The sequence below is a fragment of the Heteronotia binoei genome, chromosome 10 (assembly GCF_032191835.1).
Source record: "Heteronotia binoei isolate CCM8104 ecotype False Entrance Well chromosome 10, APGP_CSIRO_Hbin_v1, whole genome shotgun sequence".
In the NCBI taxonomy this organism is placed as follows: domain Eukaryota; kingdom Metazoa; phylum Chordata; class Lepidosauria; order Squamata; family Gekkonidae; genus Heteronotia; species Heteronotia binoei.
Window position 1 is genome coordinate 79365603 of NC_083232.1, and position 20242 is coordinate 79385844.

At 45.1% G+C, this 20242-nt stretch overlaps 1 protein-coding gene across 1 annotated transcript in view; it reads left to right on the forward strand.

Annotated features, from left to right (window-relative positions):
• The window catches only part of NPSR1 (neuropeptide S receptor 1), a 112873-nt gene that overhangs the window by 60865 nt on the left and 31766 nt on the right, over nt 1-20242 (forward strand). Inside the window, exons 3-4 of the mRNA XM_060248149.1 lie at nt 18152-18255; nt 19935-20028. Of these exons, the coding sequence (XP_060104132.1) occupies nt 18152-18255; nt 19935-20028 (198 nt within the window). The remainder of the gene's footprint in view (nt 1-18151; nt 18256-19934; nt 20029-20242) is intronic.

Genomic DNA, 20242 nt, shown 5'->3' on the forward strand with positions numbered 1-20242 from the left:
TTATGTGATTTTGGGTGGCAGGTGGCCTGCTGGCCTTTTGACTCAGGAGGGGGGCAGTTCAGGAGAGCCCCAAGTGAGCAAGGCTTGCTTGGGCTGGCCGGATCTCTAGCTAGCCCAAGCATCCCTTGCTTGTCCAGGGCTCTTCTTTCTTGCATCAGGTTGCTTTTGGCGGGGGTGGTGGTGGCATATGCTAATGTTATGCTAATGAGCTCCACCACCTATTTTTCTACAAAACAACCCCTGAATAGCAATGTAGGAAATGATTGGACTTCTGAGAACACCAGGTGGTGGTTCGGGTTTCCCTGCTGTATTGATACCATAGAAAAGTAGTATAATGGAGTGCTGATGCCACAAGGAGTTATCTTGGGTACATGTATTTTTAAAGAAAACATACTTTGTGGCCGAGATTGCGTCTGCAACTTCGCGCCCGGCACAACTGTTCAATATAATTCGGACTCTTACAACACTGCCACAGGGCAGACCAAATTCTAATGAATTGGAAATTGGCTGTGAGGCTTTTGCGAATTTTTTTGCGGACAAAATCGCGTCGCTCCGCTCCGACTTCCCTGCCATCTTAGATACAGTTAGCAAACCTGAGGCCCTGTGCCTGTCTTCGGATCGTGTTCTGGATGGCTTCAGTGCCCTCAGCCTGGAAGAAGTTGACAGGATCCTCCTATCTGCACGCCCAACAACTTGCAAATTGGACCCGTGCCCCTCCTGGCTTATTAAGACCTGCCAGAGGGAGCTGAGATATCCTGTGCGGGATATCATAAATAGATCCCTATTGGAGGGGCATTTTCCATCAGCGCTTAAAGAGGCGGTGGTCCGTCCCCTCTTGAAAAAAACAACGTTAGATCCGGCCGAATTGGCACATTATCGGCCGGTCTCGAATTTGCCGGTTTTGGGCAAACTTATTGAGAGGGCAGTGGCATTGCAGCTACAGAGTTTCCTGGAGGACGCTTCTGTCCTTGACTCCTGCCAGTCTGGTTTTCGCCCAGGCCATGGGGCGGAGACAGTGCTGGTCGCCCTGGTGGATGACCTTCAACGGCATCTGGATCAAGGCGGCTCGGCGGTGCTGATGCTGTTAGACCTATCGGCAACGTTCGATACGGTCGACCATCGGCTGCTGGCTTGCCGCCTTGCCGACGCGGGGATTCAGGGGCTGGCCTTACAATGGCTTTCCTCTTTCCTTGATGGTCGGGGACAAAGGATAGCGATTGGGGACGAACTGTCCCGGAGACACACGCTTGATTGCGGAGTGCCTCAAGGGGTGGTACTCTCCCCGATGTTGTTTAACATCTATATGCGCCCCCTTGCCCAGATTGCCTGAAGGTATGGGTTGGGTTGTCATCAGTATGCTGATGACACCCAGCTCTATCTACTTATGGATGGATGGCCTGCCTGCGCCCCAGAAAATTTGGACCGGGCGCTACAGGCGGTGGCTAGGTGGCTTAGGCTGAGTAGGCTGAAGCTGAATCCGGCGAAGACAGAGGTCCTTTGCTTGGGTCGTTGTGGTCCGGGAAGGGAAATCCCCCTACCAGTCTTTGACGGGGCGCCGTTGACAGCGGCGCACAGGGTCAAAAGTCTGGGGGTACTATTGGAGCCTTCATTGACAATGGAGGCTCAGATAGCAGCCACTGCCAAGTCTGCATTTTTCCATCTTAGGCGGGCGAGGCAGCTGGCTCCTTTCCTGGAGCACGACGACCTAGCAATAGTGATTCATGCTACGGTCACCTCGAGGTTGGACTACTGTAATGCCCTCTACATGGGGCTGCCCTTGTGCCGAACTCAGAAACTGCAGTTAGTGCAGAATGCCGCTGCCCGGCTGCTATTGGGGCTCCCTAGATGGGAGCACGTTCGGCCGGGGCTTCGGGATCTGCACTGGCTGCCAATAATATTCCAAGTCCGGTACAAGGTGCTGGTCATTACCTTTAAAGCCCTATATGGCCTAGGACCTGCCTACCTTAGGGACCGTCTCTCCCCACACGTTCCCCAGAGAGTACTAAGATCGGGCTCGCAAAATCTGCTAGTAATCCCCGGGCCAAAGGAGGCCCGCCTAAAGTCCACCAGGGATCGGGCCTTCTCGGTAACGGCGCCTTACTGGTGGAACCAGCTGCCGGAAGAGGTAAGGGCCCTGCGGGACCTAGGGCAGTTCCGCAGGGCCTGCAAAACAGTCCTCTTCCGGCTGGCCTACAACAACTAACTGACACTGAAAATCTTTGGATGGAGCTAGAATGCATTTGATAGACTGCTGCTTTTTATGTTTTACGCTTTACTAAATTATTGTTTTAATTGTTGTTATTTAACTGTTTTTAAGCTAAACCTATATAAGTTTTATATGTTGTAAGCCACCCTGAGCCACCTCGGTGGGAAGGGCAGGATATAAATTTAAAAATAAATAAATAAAATAAAGAATACCCTGTTCATTCCTGAGAGCAGAATTCCATTGCAATGATGAGGCTGACATATCTTCAAACAAATCCTATAAGGATTTTATCCTGCTATCCCAGCAAGGAATGGGCTGTGGCTCAGCGGCAGAGTATTTGCATGACATACAGAAGGTTCCAGGTTCAATCCCTGACATCTCTAGTTAAAAGATCTGGTAGTAGCTGATGTGAAAGACTTCTACCTGAAACCTTGGAGAGTCACTGCCAGTCAGACAATACTGACCTGGAGAGATCATGGTCTGAGACAGAATAAGCCAGTTTCCCATGCTTTGTACCCTGTGTGTGTGCATGTCCTCTTTCTTTTCTCCCCTTTTAAAAAAGTTGTGCGTGGGTGTGCTAGCATGCCTGGAAGTCATGGTGACTTCTGGCAACCCCTAGTGGAGCTAAGACATTTTTCAGAGAGGTGGCTTGTATCACCTGCCCCTGCACCTTGACCCTGGTATTCCTTGGAGGTTTCCCATGCAAATACTTGCCAGAGTTGATCCTGCTTAGCTTCCAAGATCTGATGAGATTGGGCTTGCCTGGGCTATCTGGATCAGGGCTGTGCGCACATCCTCTTTCTGTCACTATTCACTGTCCAACATGTATCTCCAAGCACAGACTAAAAATATAAAATGAATCGTATTTTTCAGATAGGGTCTCTATGCAGTGGCTGGCAACCGGAGGGCGGATTGAAGGGCGCAGTGTTGCAGGGGCAGTCTTAAAATAAATTCCACCTCATGCAAAACCATAGAGCTTCTAGCCATTCCTAGAGTTCTCATTTGTCACTTCTGGTAAGCACTTCTAGTAAGTCCACAATTGCCTCCACTGGTGGCTCAGCAGCCACACTTCCAAGTGACAGTAGCAGTCATTGGCCAAAGAACTGAGCGTTCCAGCCATTTACAGAAAATACCTTCTTAATTCTACTATGCCTCCACTCGCTTGCTGACTCATATCAAAAGGAATCCACAGTGATTTCCTTTTTCCTATATGCAGACAGAAAAAGCCAGGTATTGCCTGAAGGAGGATAAATGAGTTGCAGTACCGAGAGGACTGGAAGGATATTTTTTTTTGCTTCTGGTGGTTGCTGCTATAGGCAGCTGGAGGCTACCAAAAACGCAGTGACTGGTTTCTAGGCAGCTGTGTGAACGGGAGCTTGGAACTGGTTGATAGCAACACACTGATGACAATCAGCTTTGTCTCGCTCAGGTATTTCAGTTTCTGCCTGTTAGTTCTACACCCTGAACAACCTATTGCTATGGACCCAGCAAGGAAAAGAGAAAATGCAAGACGGTCAGGAAGATGTTGCTTTTTTAGCCTATTATGCATGGGTGTTTCCCCTCACTTTTGCCATACATATCCATCAGGTTTTCTTTTTCATTCGGCATTGATTTTCCCCCCTTCAGTGCTCATGTCACTTTCTGTTTACTGTTTCTCTGGGTATTTTGAGAATGCTTTTATACCAATTTTCCCCTTGTTTCGCTTCCTATCCAAAGGTAATTCAAAAGCATACAGATTCCCTCAGATTTTCCACCCCTTTGCTGCCCCTTGAAGGTTACTCCCCACCTACATTGAGGTTGTTCCACCCACTCTGTTCTAATGCTTCTGACTACCATAACCTGCTCCCTGAGAATTGTGAGGAATAAAGTCTATATGCTAACAACCACCAGATTTGTTCATGAGGGGCACAACTTTAAAAATCTTTCACATATGGAAGTATTCTGCCTTCTTGTCAGTGTGTGTATGTATGTGAATGGAGAGACATTTTGTGTGAGAAACTCCTTGTTAATTCCCCTTCAAGAATACCTTGTCTTGAAAATAAAAGTCCTTATATCCAGCCCATATTAGTAAACAATTGCCATATTCTTTCATGAACTTTTTGGGAATTGTGTCAATACAAGTGACTTCTCTTATGTACAACAATTTTGTCTGATATGTAGTGAATTAATTATTTTTTTGGGGGGGAGAACAATCTATATCATTGGTTATTTCTTTATTGATTTATGCAATTCAAAAGCATTCAGATTCCCTCAGATATTCCACCTCTTTGCTGCCCCTTGAAGGGGCACTTCAAGATACACTTGTATCTTACATTTGTACACAGTTTGATTTGTTGTGGATCCTTGCACTGTGTATGTCACTATTGGTTTTTGATTCACCTCAAAATATGCTGGGCATGTTCCATAGATCTGTCAGTTCACCCATCTCTCTCTCTCACACACACACACACACACACAAACATTTCTCCTTTACAAATTCATGCCAAAGTAATGCAACACTCATGTGGCTACACAAATCAGCCAACCACCTTTTGAATTGCATTTTTTGCATGTCAACACAGGAGCCAGGACTTATTGGATCTGGTAGAGGGACCTGAAGAAGGAACAGGTGGATAAATGAGGCATGGGGAAGGGGGCTTTCCCCCATATCTGTTGTTTAAAGAAAACAGGGGTGAGGATTGTAGGAAGGAAGGAAGAGTGAAAGAGAGAGAAAGAGGAGGTGGAAATGTGTGTGAGATGAGAGGTGACTCTGAGGGAGAGTGCTTCTGTGAGGGAAGAAGACAGAAGGGGTGGACGATGGATATTACTAGGTGGCTCCACGCTGGTGGGGAAGGACAGCCCTCCCCTGCCTGGCATCAGAGCAGAATTGAGGGGGGCAAACTGACATGGGGTAGTTCAGAGTGTTTTTATCATAGCTCTGGCAGCTTTTAGTCCACATTTCCTTGGCCACTCAACAGTGGAGAGCCTTTTTTACCCCCACCCAACACCTGCACACTTCAGACAGAGACCATCAGGGGTTTTTTGTAGAAAAAGCCCAGCAGGCTCATTTGCATATTAGGCCACACCCACTGACACACAGTCAGATGGAACTGCGTTCCTGTGCATTCATGCTCAAAAAAAGCCCCGGAGACCATTGGTTCTGACGAGCACTTGGTGTGAAAGCTCCAATGATTACTTTTCCCCTGTTTTACATTTTAAATGGAAGATATTTATTTGATGCTGCTGTGCAGCTGCAATAGGGCAACTGTGTAAATTTTAAAAATCTTTGGATGCCATCCACCACATGTCACAAGTAATGTTCCCACACCAATTGAGATAAATTGTGTTTTTTTGTTGTAGCTGCAAAATAAATACACCAGAGAAAAGAGAACGATGCGTATGGCAGGTGCAGAATCTGAAGTCAAGCTTAAAGACTTGACTTTTTGGATTCTCTACCATAAGCTGTGCATGTGTAATAATCCGCTTAGAGATATAGTAGTTTTATGTAGCAGTTTCCTTGGCAGATCTCTAGGGTTTGGGCTTGAGGTGCACAGTGCCCTCCTCTGCTGGGTATACCACTCCAATGTACTTAAAAGAAAATAGCCAGTTGCCAGCGTGACTGTATTTTATCTGAAAGTGGCTGCCTTTCTAAAGATGTTGTGCTGTCCCTGGGAAGTTAAGATCTCCCAAGTGTAAATGCTTTAAAATAACCCCAATGGGATATAAGGATGAGTCTTCTCAGGCAGTCAATCCTACAGCACTATTCTAACTACCAGCACAATGGAAGAAATGTTGATATGTGATGACTTTTGCCCTTTGCAGGAATTGAAGGGAAGCCTCAAGCTGGGGGTTTTTTTTGGTAGATCTAGTGGAAAGTGGTTGAAAGGAACAAAGACCTGTTCAGTTGGCACCGAAATTTCCTCTGCCTGTGAATGGTTTTGTTTCTTTTTTTTAATATGTCAGAAACATCAAACAATTTCTGTATAGTGTTTCTGAAATGTATAAATGATCTTAAAGAGCAATCCTGTTCAGCAGGCTCATTAACTTTTCTTTCTTGTGGCACTGTGAGTCTCTAAGAGGAAGACTGGGCTGTTAAAATAGCCCAGGAGAAAGCCAAGCCAATAAGCCCCAGGAGAAGCTACTCAGCTTGGATTTGGCTACAGTGCTGCCAATAAGAAGCGTAGTCTCATCATCTACCTCCTCCTGCACTAGGGATGGGCACAGACTGGGAAAATGGGGCTTGGTTTGTGGTTTGTGGCTGAACCATGAACCAAATCACAAACCTAACCAGGAACTTTGTTTACGAAGGAAACCATTCATAGTTCATGGCCCTGCAAACCCCATTGAAAGGGACCACAGTCCCTTTAAAGGGGGCTTGCAGAAAACCTGAGAAACAGCTGTTTTGAGCTTTATGGCCCTTTAAACTTCTGCTCCCCACCGCTCACTTTAAAGGGGCTACACAAGACAGCCCAAAACAGCTGAGTGGTGGGGAGTTGTTTTTGTGGCTTTCAGGAGAAACAGAAAGCAGAGGTTTAAAGGGACTCAGAGTCCCTTTATTGTCCTGCTTTCTGCTCCATCCACGAACTGCACAAACTGCTTTAAAAGTTCATGGAAGTTCATGACCATAGACCCTTCATGAACTTCTATTTGCGAACCATGAACAGGGCAAAATTTGTGATGAATTTTGCTTTGTGACTTGGTTTGTGCCCATCCTTATCCTGCACTGCCCCCCAATGGATCCAAACTTGGGGGCTGGAACCCAGCTGGCAGGGATGTGGGAGGGAGCAATGTGTGAATGGCAGGGTCCAAGCTGAGTGTCCTTGGCAATGCTGCCAACAATAATGGGACTTGGCTTGTTTCTGCCTGCCAGTGCCCCTCCAGTCACTGTAGTCCACAGTGAACTGTCCCATTAAACAGAAGGGTTAGTATAGTCCCAGCTTTCACAGTTGGTGCCCCACCTCTGCTGTGTGAGTTTTTTATTGAGTTTCCTACAAGGCTGGAAAGGAGTAAGTGATAATTACAAGAAAAGGAGAGAGCAAAAGAAAAATAGATGTCACTCTAGAAAGCTTTGCAGACTTGTTAGACCTCATGGACTTTCTGAAATGTTAAAGGAACCTTCATTTTACATCATTTCTTAATTATTATAGTCACTGATTCTGAACATAGCACTAAAATGCAGGTCCAAAACCCCACAAAATAAGGCCATGTACAGATAGGAGATATTTTTCTACAGACTTGCAGGAAAAAGCAATTTTTTAAAAATGATGAGGGGGAAGGAAAATATCCATTAACCAAAGAATATGAACTGAAATCTCATGAAATCTCACAAGATCGCAGTTGGTGCTGTGGGGTTGACTAGCAACCAAGGATCCAGAGCCTGGGCCTAGGCACCTCACAGCAGACTGCAATGTGGTAGAAAGCAGCAGCAACAAGCAGAGATATAAAGATAAAGAAAGTGGTGATGGGGAATGGAGAATGGGGGAGGGAGAGAGAGAGACAATGGGGGTGTGGGGGAAGGAAAAGCTATTAAGAAAGGAGGAGTGAACATCAGTGGAGGTGGACAGTAAGAGGGGGACATTGGGTGTGTGTGTAATATATCTGCTCCATGGCTATCACAGGTCTTCATGTGGTTATATTTAATTCCGACAGCTAGGGAGTATTTTTCTAGATGCCTGCAAGAAGCTCCAAGTTATCAGAAAAATACAAAATGTTTTTAAAAGCTGTAGGGTTAAGAAACCTGAAAATCATAGAAACCATGTCTGTTCCTCTAAGACAATCATGTCTGAGATTTTGTGGAATTATCCAGGCAGCCATGGTGGAAGACAGGAGGGCCTGGCATGACTTTGTCCATGGGGTCGCAAAGACTTGGACTCGACTGTGCGACTGAACAACAACAACAAAGAAGAAAGGAATGCCTCACCTGCTTACCAGCCTTTGCACCTACTCTCTCATAAAGGGAGAAGGTCCCACTGAGAAGGCAGGTGGACAAGGCATCGGGTGAACCTGGTGTCATGTGACCTGTGACAAGGCGCAATGAGGTGCTGCTGTGGCTGCCTCCTCTGCATAATCGGATGGCACATCAGGATCAGGTGCCCCCAACTGAAAATTTCCAGGGCTATTTCTCCCTCTAGCAGCATTGGCCCTAGCACTCATTCTGTTCTGCTCTCCATCTTCAGCTTTCTTTATTTACTTTTTGCTCCTCCCGCCTTTAGCTTTTCTTCATCCCATATTATGTCTCTTTTTTAACTCTCTCACCCCATTCCCCCATGATGACAGTAAAAGAGGATTACAATTCTAGGCAATGTTGGCTAGGGGTTTCTTAGGAGTTCCCCTTAAAAAAATGCAGAAATATAAACTTTATAAAGGACACAGACAAACACAATTAAAGATTTTTTAAAAACTTAAAATAAAACATGCCTAAGACATTAGCACTCATTGGTCTTAGTGGTGCTTTCTTTGTATTTCTCCCATGCGATTCAGGGAACTGGACGAAGGAAGCTCTGGCCCTTTCCTTCCTTCCCCAGGGGACCAGGAGGGGGAGGAGCCTCAGCCAATAGAAGGAAGAGAGGCTTGGCTCAGTAGCTCTGCTGTGCAACTGAGAGACTCTGGCAAAGCAAGCTTTTCCTCCCCTCCTTCCTCCCCGAGGGAAGAGCCTCAGCCAATGGAGAAAATAGAGGCTGTCATGAAAGGAGGAAACTGAGCCTTCTTGATTGCTGCAACACCATTTATTTCCATCCACCTCTTTCCCCTCTCCCCTGGTGACCACCACCCCTGCTCCTTAAATTCCCCGCTCTGCCACCTGGTACTCTCTGATTCCCACACCTGCCAGACCTCAGCCTGGCGGCTCACACAAGTCCTTAAAGGGGCTGCGGCCTCTTGCTCCCCGTCACAGAGGCTTTGCTTTGTAGCTTCTGTGTGATTGAGCAAGCCTTGCAAAGCAAGCTGTGATGCAGAAGGAAGCAAGAGAGGGGGAGAAGGGAACAGATGATAGCCAGTTGCCCAGGGGCCTGATAGGAGCCCTCCAAGGGCCTGATTCACCCCCTAGGCCACATGTTTGATACCCCTGCTCTACCCTGTTTTTGCCAACCTTCATGTGGAGCCTGGAGATATCCAAGAGTTACAATTGATCTCCAGGCAATAGGGAATGGCTCCCCTAGAGGAAATGATCTCTTTGGAGAGTGGACCATATGGTATGATACCCGCAGTGGTCTCTCCCCAGACTCCTCCCCCAAAATCTCCAGAATTCAGCTTTAGCATCCTTGCCCTCTGGTGCTTTATTCCATGAGACTGCCCCATGTCTTCTTCTTAAGAATGGCTATAAAATGTTAATTTCACTCTGGTGCTTTATATACAATCAAGACCCAATGTCCATACACTTCAGAGGGTTGACCTCTCCAGGTTGAAGCAGGAAGGGACCCCAGCAAGGGGAAATGCCAAAGAGTCCACCCTTCAAAATAGCTATTTTCTCCAGGGTAACTGATCTCTATTGTCTGGAGGTCAGTTGTAACAGCAGGAGATCCCCAGGCTCCACCTGAAGGTTGTCAAATCTTATTCAAGCATCTGAAGAAGTGAGCTCTTTTTCAAAGCTTATGGTAGTCTTTCAGCTACTATTTGACTCTTGAGTGGCTTTACCACTACAGAATAAAATGGCTACCACTTTGGAAATGTTCTTTGGAGTTTGGATATACACACATCGCCAGCACTTTCTCTCTGTTGAAATGTTGTGCTTGAAACGTAGTGGACATTGGGTTTTCTCATAGAATAATGAACCTGCAGAAAGGTGATACAGCAGCCAGAATGTACTTTTGTTGTTTTTTTCCTTTTTCACTGTGGTATGAGTATCACTTGACTAAACAGTGGTGCGCAATTGTGGCATTTGCAAGGACTCTGTGGTGCAAACATTTGCATAATTGCTGTGGGGAAGAGGGCAAACTTAATACCTTTGAGCACATGCAGCAAATGGATATGATAAATGCGCTCTGTTTAGATAGATAGATAGATAGATAGATAGATAGATAGATAGATAGATAGATAGATAGATAGATAGATAGATAGATAGATAGATAGATAGATAGATATCTGGGGGAGGTTTGAGGTACATTGCCAATCTCCAGGTTCTTAGAGAGGGGGCAGTCCTGGTTTTGTGTATTTCATCAGCTCCCAGAAGCCTTCTCTCTATCATTATGACTGTCTCTTTTGTGGGCCTGTCTGTAATTAGACCACAAACAGGTTAGTGTTTCTATAAAGAACAGGGCTAGTTTAGAGTTTGTTTGTCTGTTAAGCTTTGTGTTTTTCAGATCTATTAACAGTCCTTATCCAGCAGTTACTCTGTGGTTATTAGCTTTTTTCCTCTACTATCATCATTATACTTCTATTCACTGGCTTTAACACTCTCTGTGTGTGTGCGTGCGTGTGTATGCATGCACGCATATGTGTGTGCATGCTCAAACCTGGATCATGCTATGATAAGAGACTTATTAAGTCTCACCAATTTTAGGTAATTTTTCTGTCAGTAGCACAGAGCCAGCCAGCAATGTCCTTTGCTGGAATATTAGCATATTAGTGTTAGCTCATCATTGCCTAGCAACAGAAAGTGCATGCCAGGGATGCAGAAAGAACTTTGAAAGGGGACTAATAATAATAATATTGTGTATAAAATGTCACAGAGTGTGGGTGCTTTTGGTGGAGGGGGGGATGGAAACCTCTGTTGTACTTTCAGAGACACCTGCATGACTGGGAAATGGCTTATTGCAGGACCAGCAGTAGGTAAAGAGGCACTTATTTGCATTAGGTCAGGTCTCAGATATAGTGATGGAGTAATACACAGAGAGGATTTTCATAAAAATATATATTCTTGGTCAGTATGCATAATATATGATGGGAGAAGGATGGTACACACCAAATTCAGTCCTCAAAGTGCCTTCCCTGAGCAGAAGAGGTTCATCCCCCGGAGGAAGCCTCCAGACTTAACGGAGTAGACAGATGTATATTTATTTCTATTTACAAAATTAATATCCCACCTGTCCGCCCTCGCAAGGCCACCTGGTAGCCTCTCCTTTCCTATTCCCAACAGTTTCCAGAAAAACTCAGAATGGCTTTCTCCTCAGGGCCTAACTACACATTACATCCTAGGTCCATCCTAGGTTCTGGCAATGAGATGTGTGCTGCAAATCCAGTGCTCAGACCTGAATTTCCAGACATGCAGTGGACACTGATTTGCATTGAGACCATGTGCACAGGGAGCAGGGGCTAAATCCTTCTTCCACACCATTTTCCCAACCTGAAATATTCTTGGGGAATGGCTGTTTAACTAACTGGAGAAACTTTTGTGCAACCTGTCAGTACTCGTGTCTTCCTCAGCACAGCAAATGGTGGCCCCCAGGGGTGTCGCAGATGAGGAAAACAGGGGAAGGCTTCAGTCCCTCTCCCCACACACCACAGTTCAGATCCAAATCAGTCCCTATGTGGCTGGGAATTGAGCTCTGATCATAGAACGTACAGCACACCTCTGATCACCGGGACCTAAGGAGGATATGAAGAAAACATACCATGTATTGAAACCCTCCACTTCCCTCTTGATGTGATATATCATTATTTACTTATTTATTAGATTTAATAAATAAATCTAACAAATAAAAAACAACTGTTGTGATAACCTCATTTGTATGTGTACCCATAACCCATTTCAGAGAGGTGTATGTGTCAAATACTTTAAGCTCTTCCTCATCAACACACCTTAGTTTCATAAAAGGTATTTTATTGAAAGGAAAACATGGCAGGCAAGGAGATCCTTGCTAAAACTGGCGTTGGTGGGCAAAGCCCTCCTACATATACCTGGGGTCTGGCCATTATACAGTTAAACATATTAAGCGCCAAAACCCACCAGTCATATTCCCTCCCCCCTTAGCGTAAGACATCTTGATTCTTTCCCAAAGCAAAAACATGCATTCTCCATGAACCAGATAAGTTGATCTTGGCTGGTACAGGGCAGAAAGATACTTAATGAATGGTACAGTGTGAAGCAGACAGATAACAGGCATGCCGGAGCCCTCAGGGTAACTACAGGTCATCGTAGTAACGAATACACATTATGGCAAGAGGCACTCTTGACAGTATGTGCAAACCCACCCCCCCTTCTATGCCTCTAAGGCTCTACAGTAAAGACAAAGGGTTGGATTCAACTAGCTTTTCTTCTGGTGAAGAACAAAAAGGAAAGAGGGGTCCTCCTTTTCAGCCACTCAAAAGGGCTATTGGGATCTGCATGTACAGAATGCTGGCTGGCATGGGGACTGTAATAGGGAGAGGAATTGAATAAGAAAGCTGGCTAGATCCATCCCCAGGGCCTCAGTCCTCTGATAAAATTTGCTGGACAAGCTCTATTGGAATGAGAGAGAGTTGTTCTAGAGCACAAATCAATGCTGGTACACATCCATATTCACTTTGATGAAGCCTACCTGGTCAGTGGTGCTGCTCTGTCAATTTAACTCTGTGACAGTCCTTGTGTTTGCAAAGGCAATTAACCTCCCTTGCCTCCCTCTTTCTCCTAAGCAGCTCATGCAAATGGTCTCCGCAGCCTGTTGAATGGCAGGAACATCTTTTGACTGCTGACCCAGAAATCCGATGAGAGGGTTGGATGCAAAACTTCTTGCATTTTTTCTGATGTAAAAAGAAATCAAAACTGGTTCTCTCTTTTTTCTTTTAAACAACATAGCTAGAAAGAAAATACCATAATAATGGCCTTTACCCAGCTGTAGCATTTCTAAATCTTAAAGGAAGAGATATCATGATTTCCAGGGCTTTTTTTTGAGCAGGAATGCACAAGAACGCAGTCCCAGCTAGCTTGATGTCTGAGGGTGTGGCCTAATATGCAAATGAGTTCCTGCTGGACTTTTTCTACCAAAAAAGTGCCCTATTTTCCATTGATTTTCCCTTCCTACTAAGCCTCTGAGATTTTGTTACCTGCTGGTCAGGAACCTAGTGAGAGCAAATTGGTAGAAAAGGCATATGTTGAATACCAGTGGCTGTCCAAACCAATCCACATTCCCCGATCTTTGCAAACCAAATGAAACAATGCTGGTGATGAACTGAGCAGATTTATTTGATATAAACTGCCAAAAATATACCTGCATGTATTTTTTCTTCAATATCATGCTTTTACTTGTCTGGGAAAAGTCACAAACCAAACTAAATTAACAAACAAATAAACATGCACCTTATAATTTTCCAAAACAATGCATGTCATCCTTCCTAGAAACCCTGGATCGAGTTTTGTTTCTAGCATTATGGATCTACTGGAATTTATCAGCGCTTGGCTTGAGGATTGAACCCAGAGGGGATTGTGAAAGGAAATATGTACTGATGGGAACAAACCCAGTTGGAGTTTTGTGTTTGTTTCTTCAGACCTTCCAATGCCCAGCATCAAAGCCTTGCTCTTTGAACCTTCTGCTTAAAATTCAAGAGCCGCTTTGGGATAGGACTAGGCTGCTGCAGAAAAGCTCCCTCGAAAAGTTGGCTTTCGCTTTGCTTCGATCCTAGAGACTAGCATAATTTGCCTTCCTGTTATCAACAGGGGACCTGCTGTCCCCCCACCACCACCTCAGTGAGCAAAAGCGGTCAATTTCATGCTAGAGTTCAAGTTTCTTCCATCTTGATAGGATCTGACTTCAATTGATTCACCTCGGTCCAAATGATGACTATTTTCCCAGCACAATCCTCAGCACAGTTACACACTTCTAAGTCTGTTGGCTTCCGTTCATTTAAAAGGGTGCAACTCTACAGAAGGCTGAACTGTTCGTTACCCAGCAAAACACCAGGACAGCTGTTCTGCTTTAAAAAGGGAAGGTGAGACCCCAGTGTTGCTGGCAAAGCACTGTATGAAACAAACATCATTTGTCTTTGTGCTCCAAACCATTCTCGTATTTGATTCCTGTCTAAAGAATGGAGATTGTTCTCGGTGACAGAAACATTCTGAGTGTATTTTTCTTCCCTTCTAAAGAAGCAACATTTTCGCCCACGCCAGTCATTCTCTGGCAACCAATGGTTTCTGCTCTGCAGTTCTCAGATTAAAACTTCAAAGCTAATAGAAACTGCAGGAGCTGCATTATCTATTTGATAGGATTTGATGGCTCGGTAGCATTCTGAAAAAGAGAACACTTGCTAGTGCAGGCAGACTACTTCAGTTTAGGTCTGTGCAGCTTTAACATATGGAATCAAACAATTTTATTTAGTTAAGTTAGTTATTACAACATTGAGAAACCACCTTTCCTTAAGGTGGCTTAAAATAACAGGGTTTTTAAAACAAAAACAAAAACAAAAAACCCAGTAAAAACCAGAATAAAATAGCAAACCCCTGAACAAAACCCCAGAGGAGCCTCTTGTCACTGCTCTGAGATGAAAAGTCAAAATTTAATGGTCAAAATGACTGCCGGCTTGAGACAGCATCTGGATCCTTATAAATACACATATTTGCTAGCCCCAAAACTTAGACTGAGGACACAACTCTCTTTCCCTTTCAGGGCTTTTTTGTAGCTGGAACTCCTTTGCATATTAGGCCACACACACCCTGATGTAGCCAATCCTCCTGGAGCTTATAGTAGTTCCTGGAATAAGAACCCTGTAAACGCTTGGAGGATTGGCTCCATCAGGGGTGTGTGGCCTAATATGCAAAGGACTTCCTGCTGCAGAAAAAGAAAAAGAAAGAAAGCCCTGCGTAGGGTACAGAATGGTTTCTTTGTGGCACAACTATGATTTACAAGTAGATGTTTTTAATTCCAGTGGGGTTTTTTTTCCTATTTGTTGAAAATCCAGTTTTAAGAGGGGACATCTTTGGCCCAACTGCATGTTGTTTTTCCCTAGGTATGTCTCAAAGATATATTCTGGGAGTTCCTGGGTAAATGGGGACGCAATTCACACCAGGACTATGGTTCACGATGAGAAGGGTTCAACTTTCCATCACCACCACTACTACTGGCACCATTTAGGGTTGCCAACCTCCTGTTGGGTCCTGGTGATCTCACACTATTATAAGTGATATCTGGATGATAAAAGATTGGTTCCCTTGGGGAAAATGGCTGCTTTGGAGGGTGGATTCTGTGGCATTGTATCCTGCAGAGGTCCCTGCCTGCTCATACCCTGCCCTCCCCAGGCTCCATCACCCCCAAATCTCCAGGTATTTCCCAATCCAGAACTGTGGCAACCATATAATTTTCCTAGGGTTGCCATCCCCCAGATCCCAGCAGGGTTTTCCCCAATTTGGGGGGCTCCAATTTGCCCACCGGCCAGCTGACCAGTGCAAGGAAGTCCCACTGATGGCAGCCATCCCTGTCCCTCTCCTCCTGAAAGATTTAAAGGGCCCTTCAGCTGATCAGTGGGCAGCATGTGGCCTGCCAATCAACTGGAAGGCCCTTTAAATCTTGCAGGAGGAAGGAAGAAGGATGTGTGCCACCCCCCACTTCTTCTGAAAAGCATTCAAAGGATTCCTTTAAATGCTTTTGAGAAGAAGCAGGAGGGCCGTGCAGTGTGAACATATGCACTCCATGCTGTGAATCTGTGGCTTGGAGTGCACACGCATTCAGCCCCCTCCCCTCACCTTTCCCAAATCATTTAAAAGGATCCTTTAAGTGCTTTGGGGAAGAAGTTGGGGGCAGCACACTCCTGTACCCCAGTCTGCAAATTTGCAGCTTGGAGTGCAGGCACTGGTCCCAACGTGATGTCTCTGTGTGATGATCTGTGTGATGTCATCACATTGGGGCTGCCCCTGCCCCCTCCTGGAATGCTCCCCAAAGGCCTCTGCTGGGGGCTTGGAAGGACCTGGCATCCCTAAATTTTTCTGACCTAAAATGCCTCCAGAGTGCACTGCTAGCTTTCATGGGGTGACTGACATATAGTCATATGAGGACATCTAGATCCCTCAGTAGGGCAAATAGTAGTGTTTCACAACAGAAGAATAGCAGGGAGGGAGGGTCTAGCTAGGCCTGTTCTCCTTGTGCACTGTGGTGCTGATCCAAACTGGGTCCTTCCATGCAGAGCTTCCAAAACATATCCATGACCCAACCCGTGAGCATACCCAGGAAAATATAGTTAGACCTTCAGAGCACAGCAGTGGCAGGGAAAAGCAGAACTCTAGTGGCGTCAGAGTTTCCTAGATAGATAAATTTCCTGGAGAAAGAGGAAGTTCTCAGCCCTTTCCAAACCTGCTGCTTCTCTGCTCCAAATTGGACCCTGCATGTTTTCAGCTATGTGTTTGCCCTCAAAGCTATGCACTGGGAACTCCATGAGAGGAAAAGAGGAGAGCTGGAGTAGAGAAGCAGTGGATGGTGAAATGCTTAAAGCACTTCATTCTCCATCGTTCCTACATGCTAAAGCTTGGATTCTCTGACATCGTACCCCTCACACTTCCCTCCAGTCCTCTGCTGAGGAGCTCCTGCACGAGACCAGTGTTTTTCAAGGAGCACTTTGATAAGCAGAAGGTCTAATGGCAGAGAAAGCAGGTGCCACATTGGAGGACAGCCTCTGCAGCAGCTGGAAAGAGGGGGGCAATGCCATGGGACCAAGCAGAGCTGCCTCCAGGTGGAACCTGGAGCTCCAGCTGTCCTGACCATGGATATCAGTTCCCCTGGAGAAAAATGGCTGCTTTGGAGGGTGGACTCTATGTTTTTATACACAGCCAAGCCCCTCCCTTCCCCAAACCCTGCCCTGCCTAGGCTCTACTCCCCAAATCTCCAGGAATTTCCCTGTCCAGAGTTGGCGACCCTAGATCCAAGTCTACATTTCCCTTTCCCAGAGGAGCTTTTTCAAAAACCCCAAAACAGTCAGCTGGGCTGTCATTGTACATGTATATTCTTACACTAAGCCCTGGGGATTCTAGTCCCCTCTCATCCTTGTCTGGTGCTCTGTGACTCAGCTATCCTTTCAGTCAAAGCCATTGTAGAACCTCAGTTCTCAGCATCCTGCAGCTTGTTCTTCCCTTAGTTTCTGGTGCAGAAGCAGAAGTCCTGCAGGGCTCTAAGAGAGACTCAGCTTGAAGTGTGCAGAGCTTAAAAGCAGCTATTTCCACTGTGTTCAAAAGCCTTGGCCTTTTTTCCTCCAGTCTAAAGACCCCCATTTTTCCAATACATTTTTCCAGATATGATTTTCCCCCTCTATCTGTGGGAGACATTGAGAATAAAATAAAAAGAGTTTGGAATGGCATGGCAAAGAAGACAATATCCTTTAAAAATCATTGTCAAACTCCAGCAGGGCACACAATGCTGGCAGGCTGGATAAGAAGAGTTGTATTTGGCAGAACGGAACATTCGGAGTAATGGTTCGAGTGTCCAACTGGGGTTTGGAAGACTCAGGTTCGAATCCCCACTCTGGCATGGAAGCTCTCTAGGTGACCTTGGGACAGTCACAGACTCTCAGCCTGACTTACCTCAGAGAGTTGTTATGAGGAGAATGATATGCATCTCCCTGAGCCTCCTGGGAGGAAGGGTGCGATAAAAATGGGCTTTTTCTGGATGGATCAATCCCAGCTCTGCCTCTGGCCTCAGAAACTGAGCCTCAAGGAACCTGTTAAACTTCTCCAGGAATCATCATGGTGGCAGAGGGGATCCTGTTCTGTATCCTAGAGGAGGAGGAGGAGGAGACTAGATTTATACCCCACTCTTCATTCTGAGTCTCAGAGCAGTTTACAATCTCCTTCCCTTCCTCTCCCCACAACAGACACCCTGTGAGGTAGGTGGGGCTGAGAGAGCTCTCACTGAGAACCGCTCTTGAGATAATTGTGACTGACCAAAGGTCACCCAGCTAATTGTATGTGGAGGAGGTGTGGGGAATCAAACCTGGTTCTCCAGATTAGAGTCCTCTGCTCTTAACCAAACCGACTGACTTGATAGGAGGACAGGCAGTGAAATTGTACACTGTGTTGATACTATATAACAGTTTTGTCTCAATGTAACTCTAATTGATTTTTAAATATTTTAACAGATTGTTTTACAGGACTCATAAACATAATGACTGATATAATTTGGCGCTTCACTGGAGATTTCATGGCCCCTGATCTCGTCTGCCGAATTGTGCGCTATTTGCAGGTACCAGATCTGATAAACTTTGGATAGTTTCTTGATATGCTTATTCCTTGCTTACTGTGAAATACTTGAAATCATCCTATATGGGGGTAGGGGAGAAAAAGATGTAGCACATAAAGAGCCATGAACAAAGAACATCTTGATATGGTGTCATGTTTTGGTCATATTTTTTTCATGGTGTACAATGTGAACTAGTAAAATGAGTCTTTGGAGCTGATTATTAACTTTCACTGTTTTGAAGTCAAATGGTACCAGAGAAAACAATAATACAGTCTTACAGAATCAATGGAATGTGTTATCAAAGATTTCAGGTTTTTCGCGGCTGGTAACATCATTAGGGTTTGTAGAATCTTTCGGGCTCAAGCGCCGTGTTCTACTGGAGTTTCTCCAGTAGAACACGGCACTTGAGCCCGAAAGATTCTACAAACCCTAATAATGGAATGTGTGTTCAACAAACAATATTCATTTTGGTTGGGATTCTCTTCCAACCATTTACATTCTTGTTGCCCTTTCTTCCAAAAGCCCAGCACAGGCTCATGAGGATATCTCATTTTGTCTTGAATCATGCGGATAATTCAGACTGACTGCTTTCACACACATTGGATAATGCACTTTCAATGCACTTCAGTAGTCATTTCCAGTGAAAATCCACTTTCCATGAAAATTCGCTTGGAAATTATTGCTAAAGTGCATTCCAAATGCATTATCCAACGAGTATGAAAGCAACCTGTGAAAGAATGACTCACTTAGGGCTCAAATGAACAAACGCTAGGGGTTCCATCAACAGAGCTCCCAGGTTTTCCCTACTGTCAAAATCACATTTGTAGGGAGGGGCCATGGTTCAAGACCATGGTGTAGGGATCGAGACCATGGTGCAGGGAGAGCCGTGGTTAAGCCTACAGTGGCCTGATTTGCCTCCATACCTGGAAGTTTATTATTATTACAATTCAATAAATAGCTCCTCAGGGTGATTTCAGGTCAGGAGCATACAGTGGGGATGAAAGTTTAAACCTTTCTGCTGCCACAGAGCACCTGTATGAACTGGGTGTCAAGCATGTGATTTTGAAAACACCACTGGGAGCTTTCTCCCCCCACCCCATGGAACTGCCAATGTCTTGTGTAGACAAAGCCCTCAGGGTCACCCAAGAGAGGTTTGCAATCTCAACAAATATTTCTGGGTCTCTTCAGTGATCCTCAATCCAATCTTCTACACACACTCTCACCACAGTCCTGTCCCAAACATAAATCTTTTTTTTTAATCATTACACTTGCTTTATAATGGTTTGTTTTCTTATTGATAGTTCTGACACTGTTGCTTTTTATTATTTTATTGTCTTATTTTTATTTTGTGAGCAGCTTCTGTATCGGTGGCATATAAATTAAATAAATAAATGTGTGCTGGTGTCTGTGACCTCTGGAAAGCTGCGCTAAGGTATGTATGGAGTTCTGTGGCCCTGGTTGTTGCCATGCCCCAGCCTGAGCACACCCTAGTGTGGCCACTCGTGGGACGGTCTGTCAGCCCCATGACCACAGAAGTAAACATACATTCCCATACCTGATTCTAGAACATGGTTTCCCCATGTTTCATCGGGGAATGACTTCGGAGTGGGTTCCAGTGAGTGAAAGTTTATTTATTTAGATATTTAAGCCTCAATGAGCTTACTTCTTCCCTTCTTCTTTAGGTCGTACTTTTGTATGCCTCAACCTACGTCCTGGTTTCACTGAGCATAGACAGATATCATGCCATAGTCTATCCCATGAAGTTCTTTCAGGGAGGTAAGAGGCTTTTCCCCCCTATTGTGTTGCAATTGTTTTGTCCTTTAAGTATTGTTTCATCAGATGACTTTCCTGGGAAATAAAAAGTCCTTTTTCCAATGAATAATAGACTACCCTATTTTAGTTATTCCAGTTCACTGACACTGTTCAGGCCCTCACACTGTTTCTTTCAAATAGCTGTGATGTTACCGTTTGAGTTCTTCTTCTTCCTCCT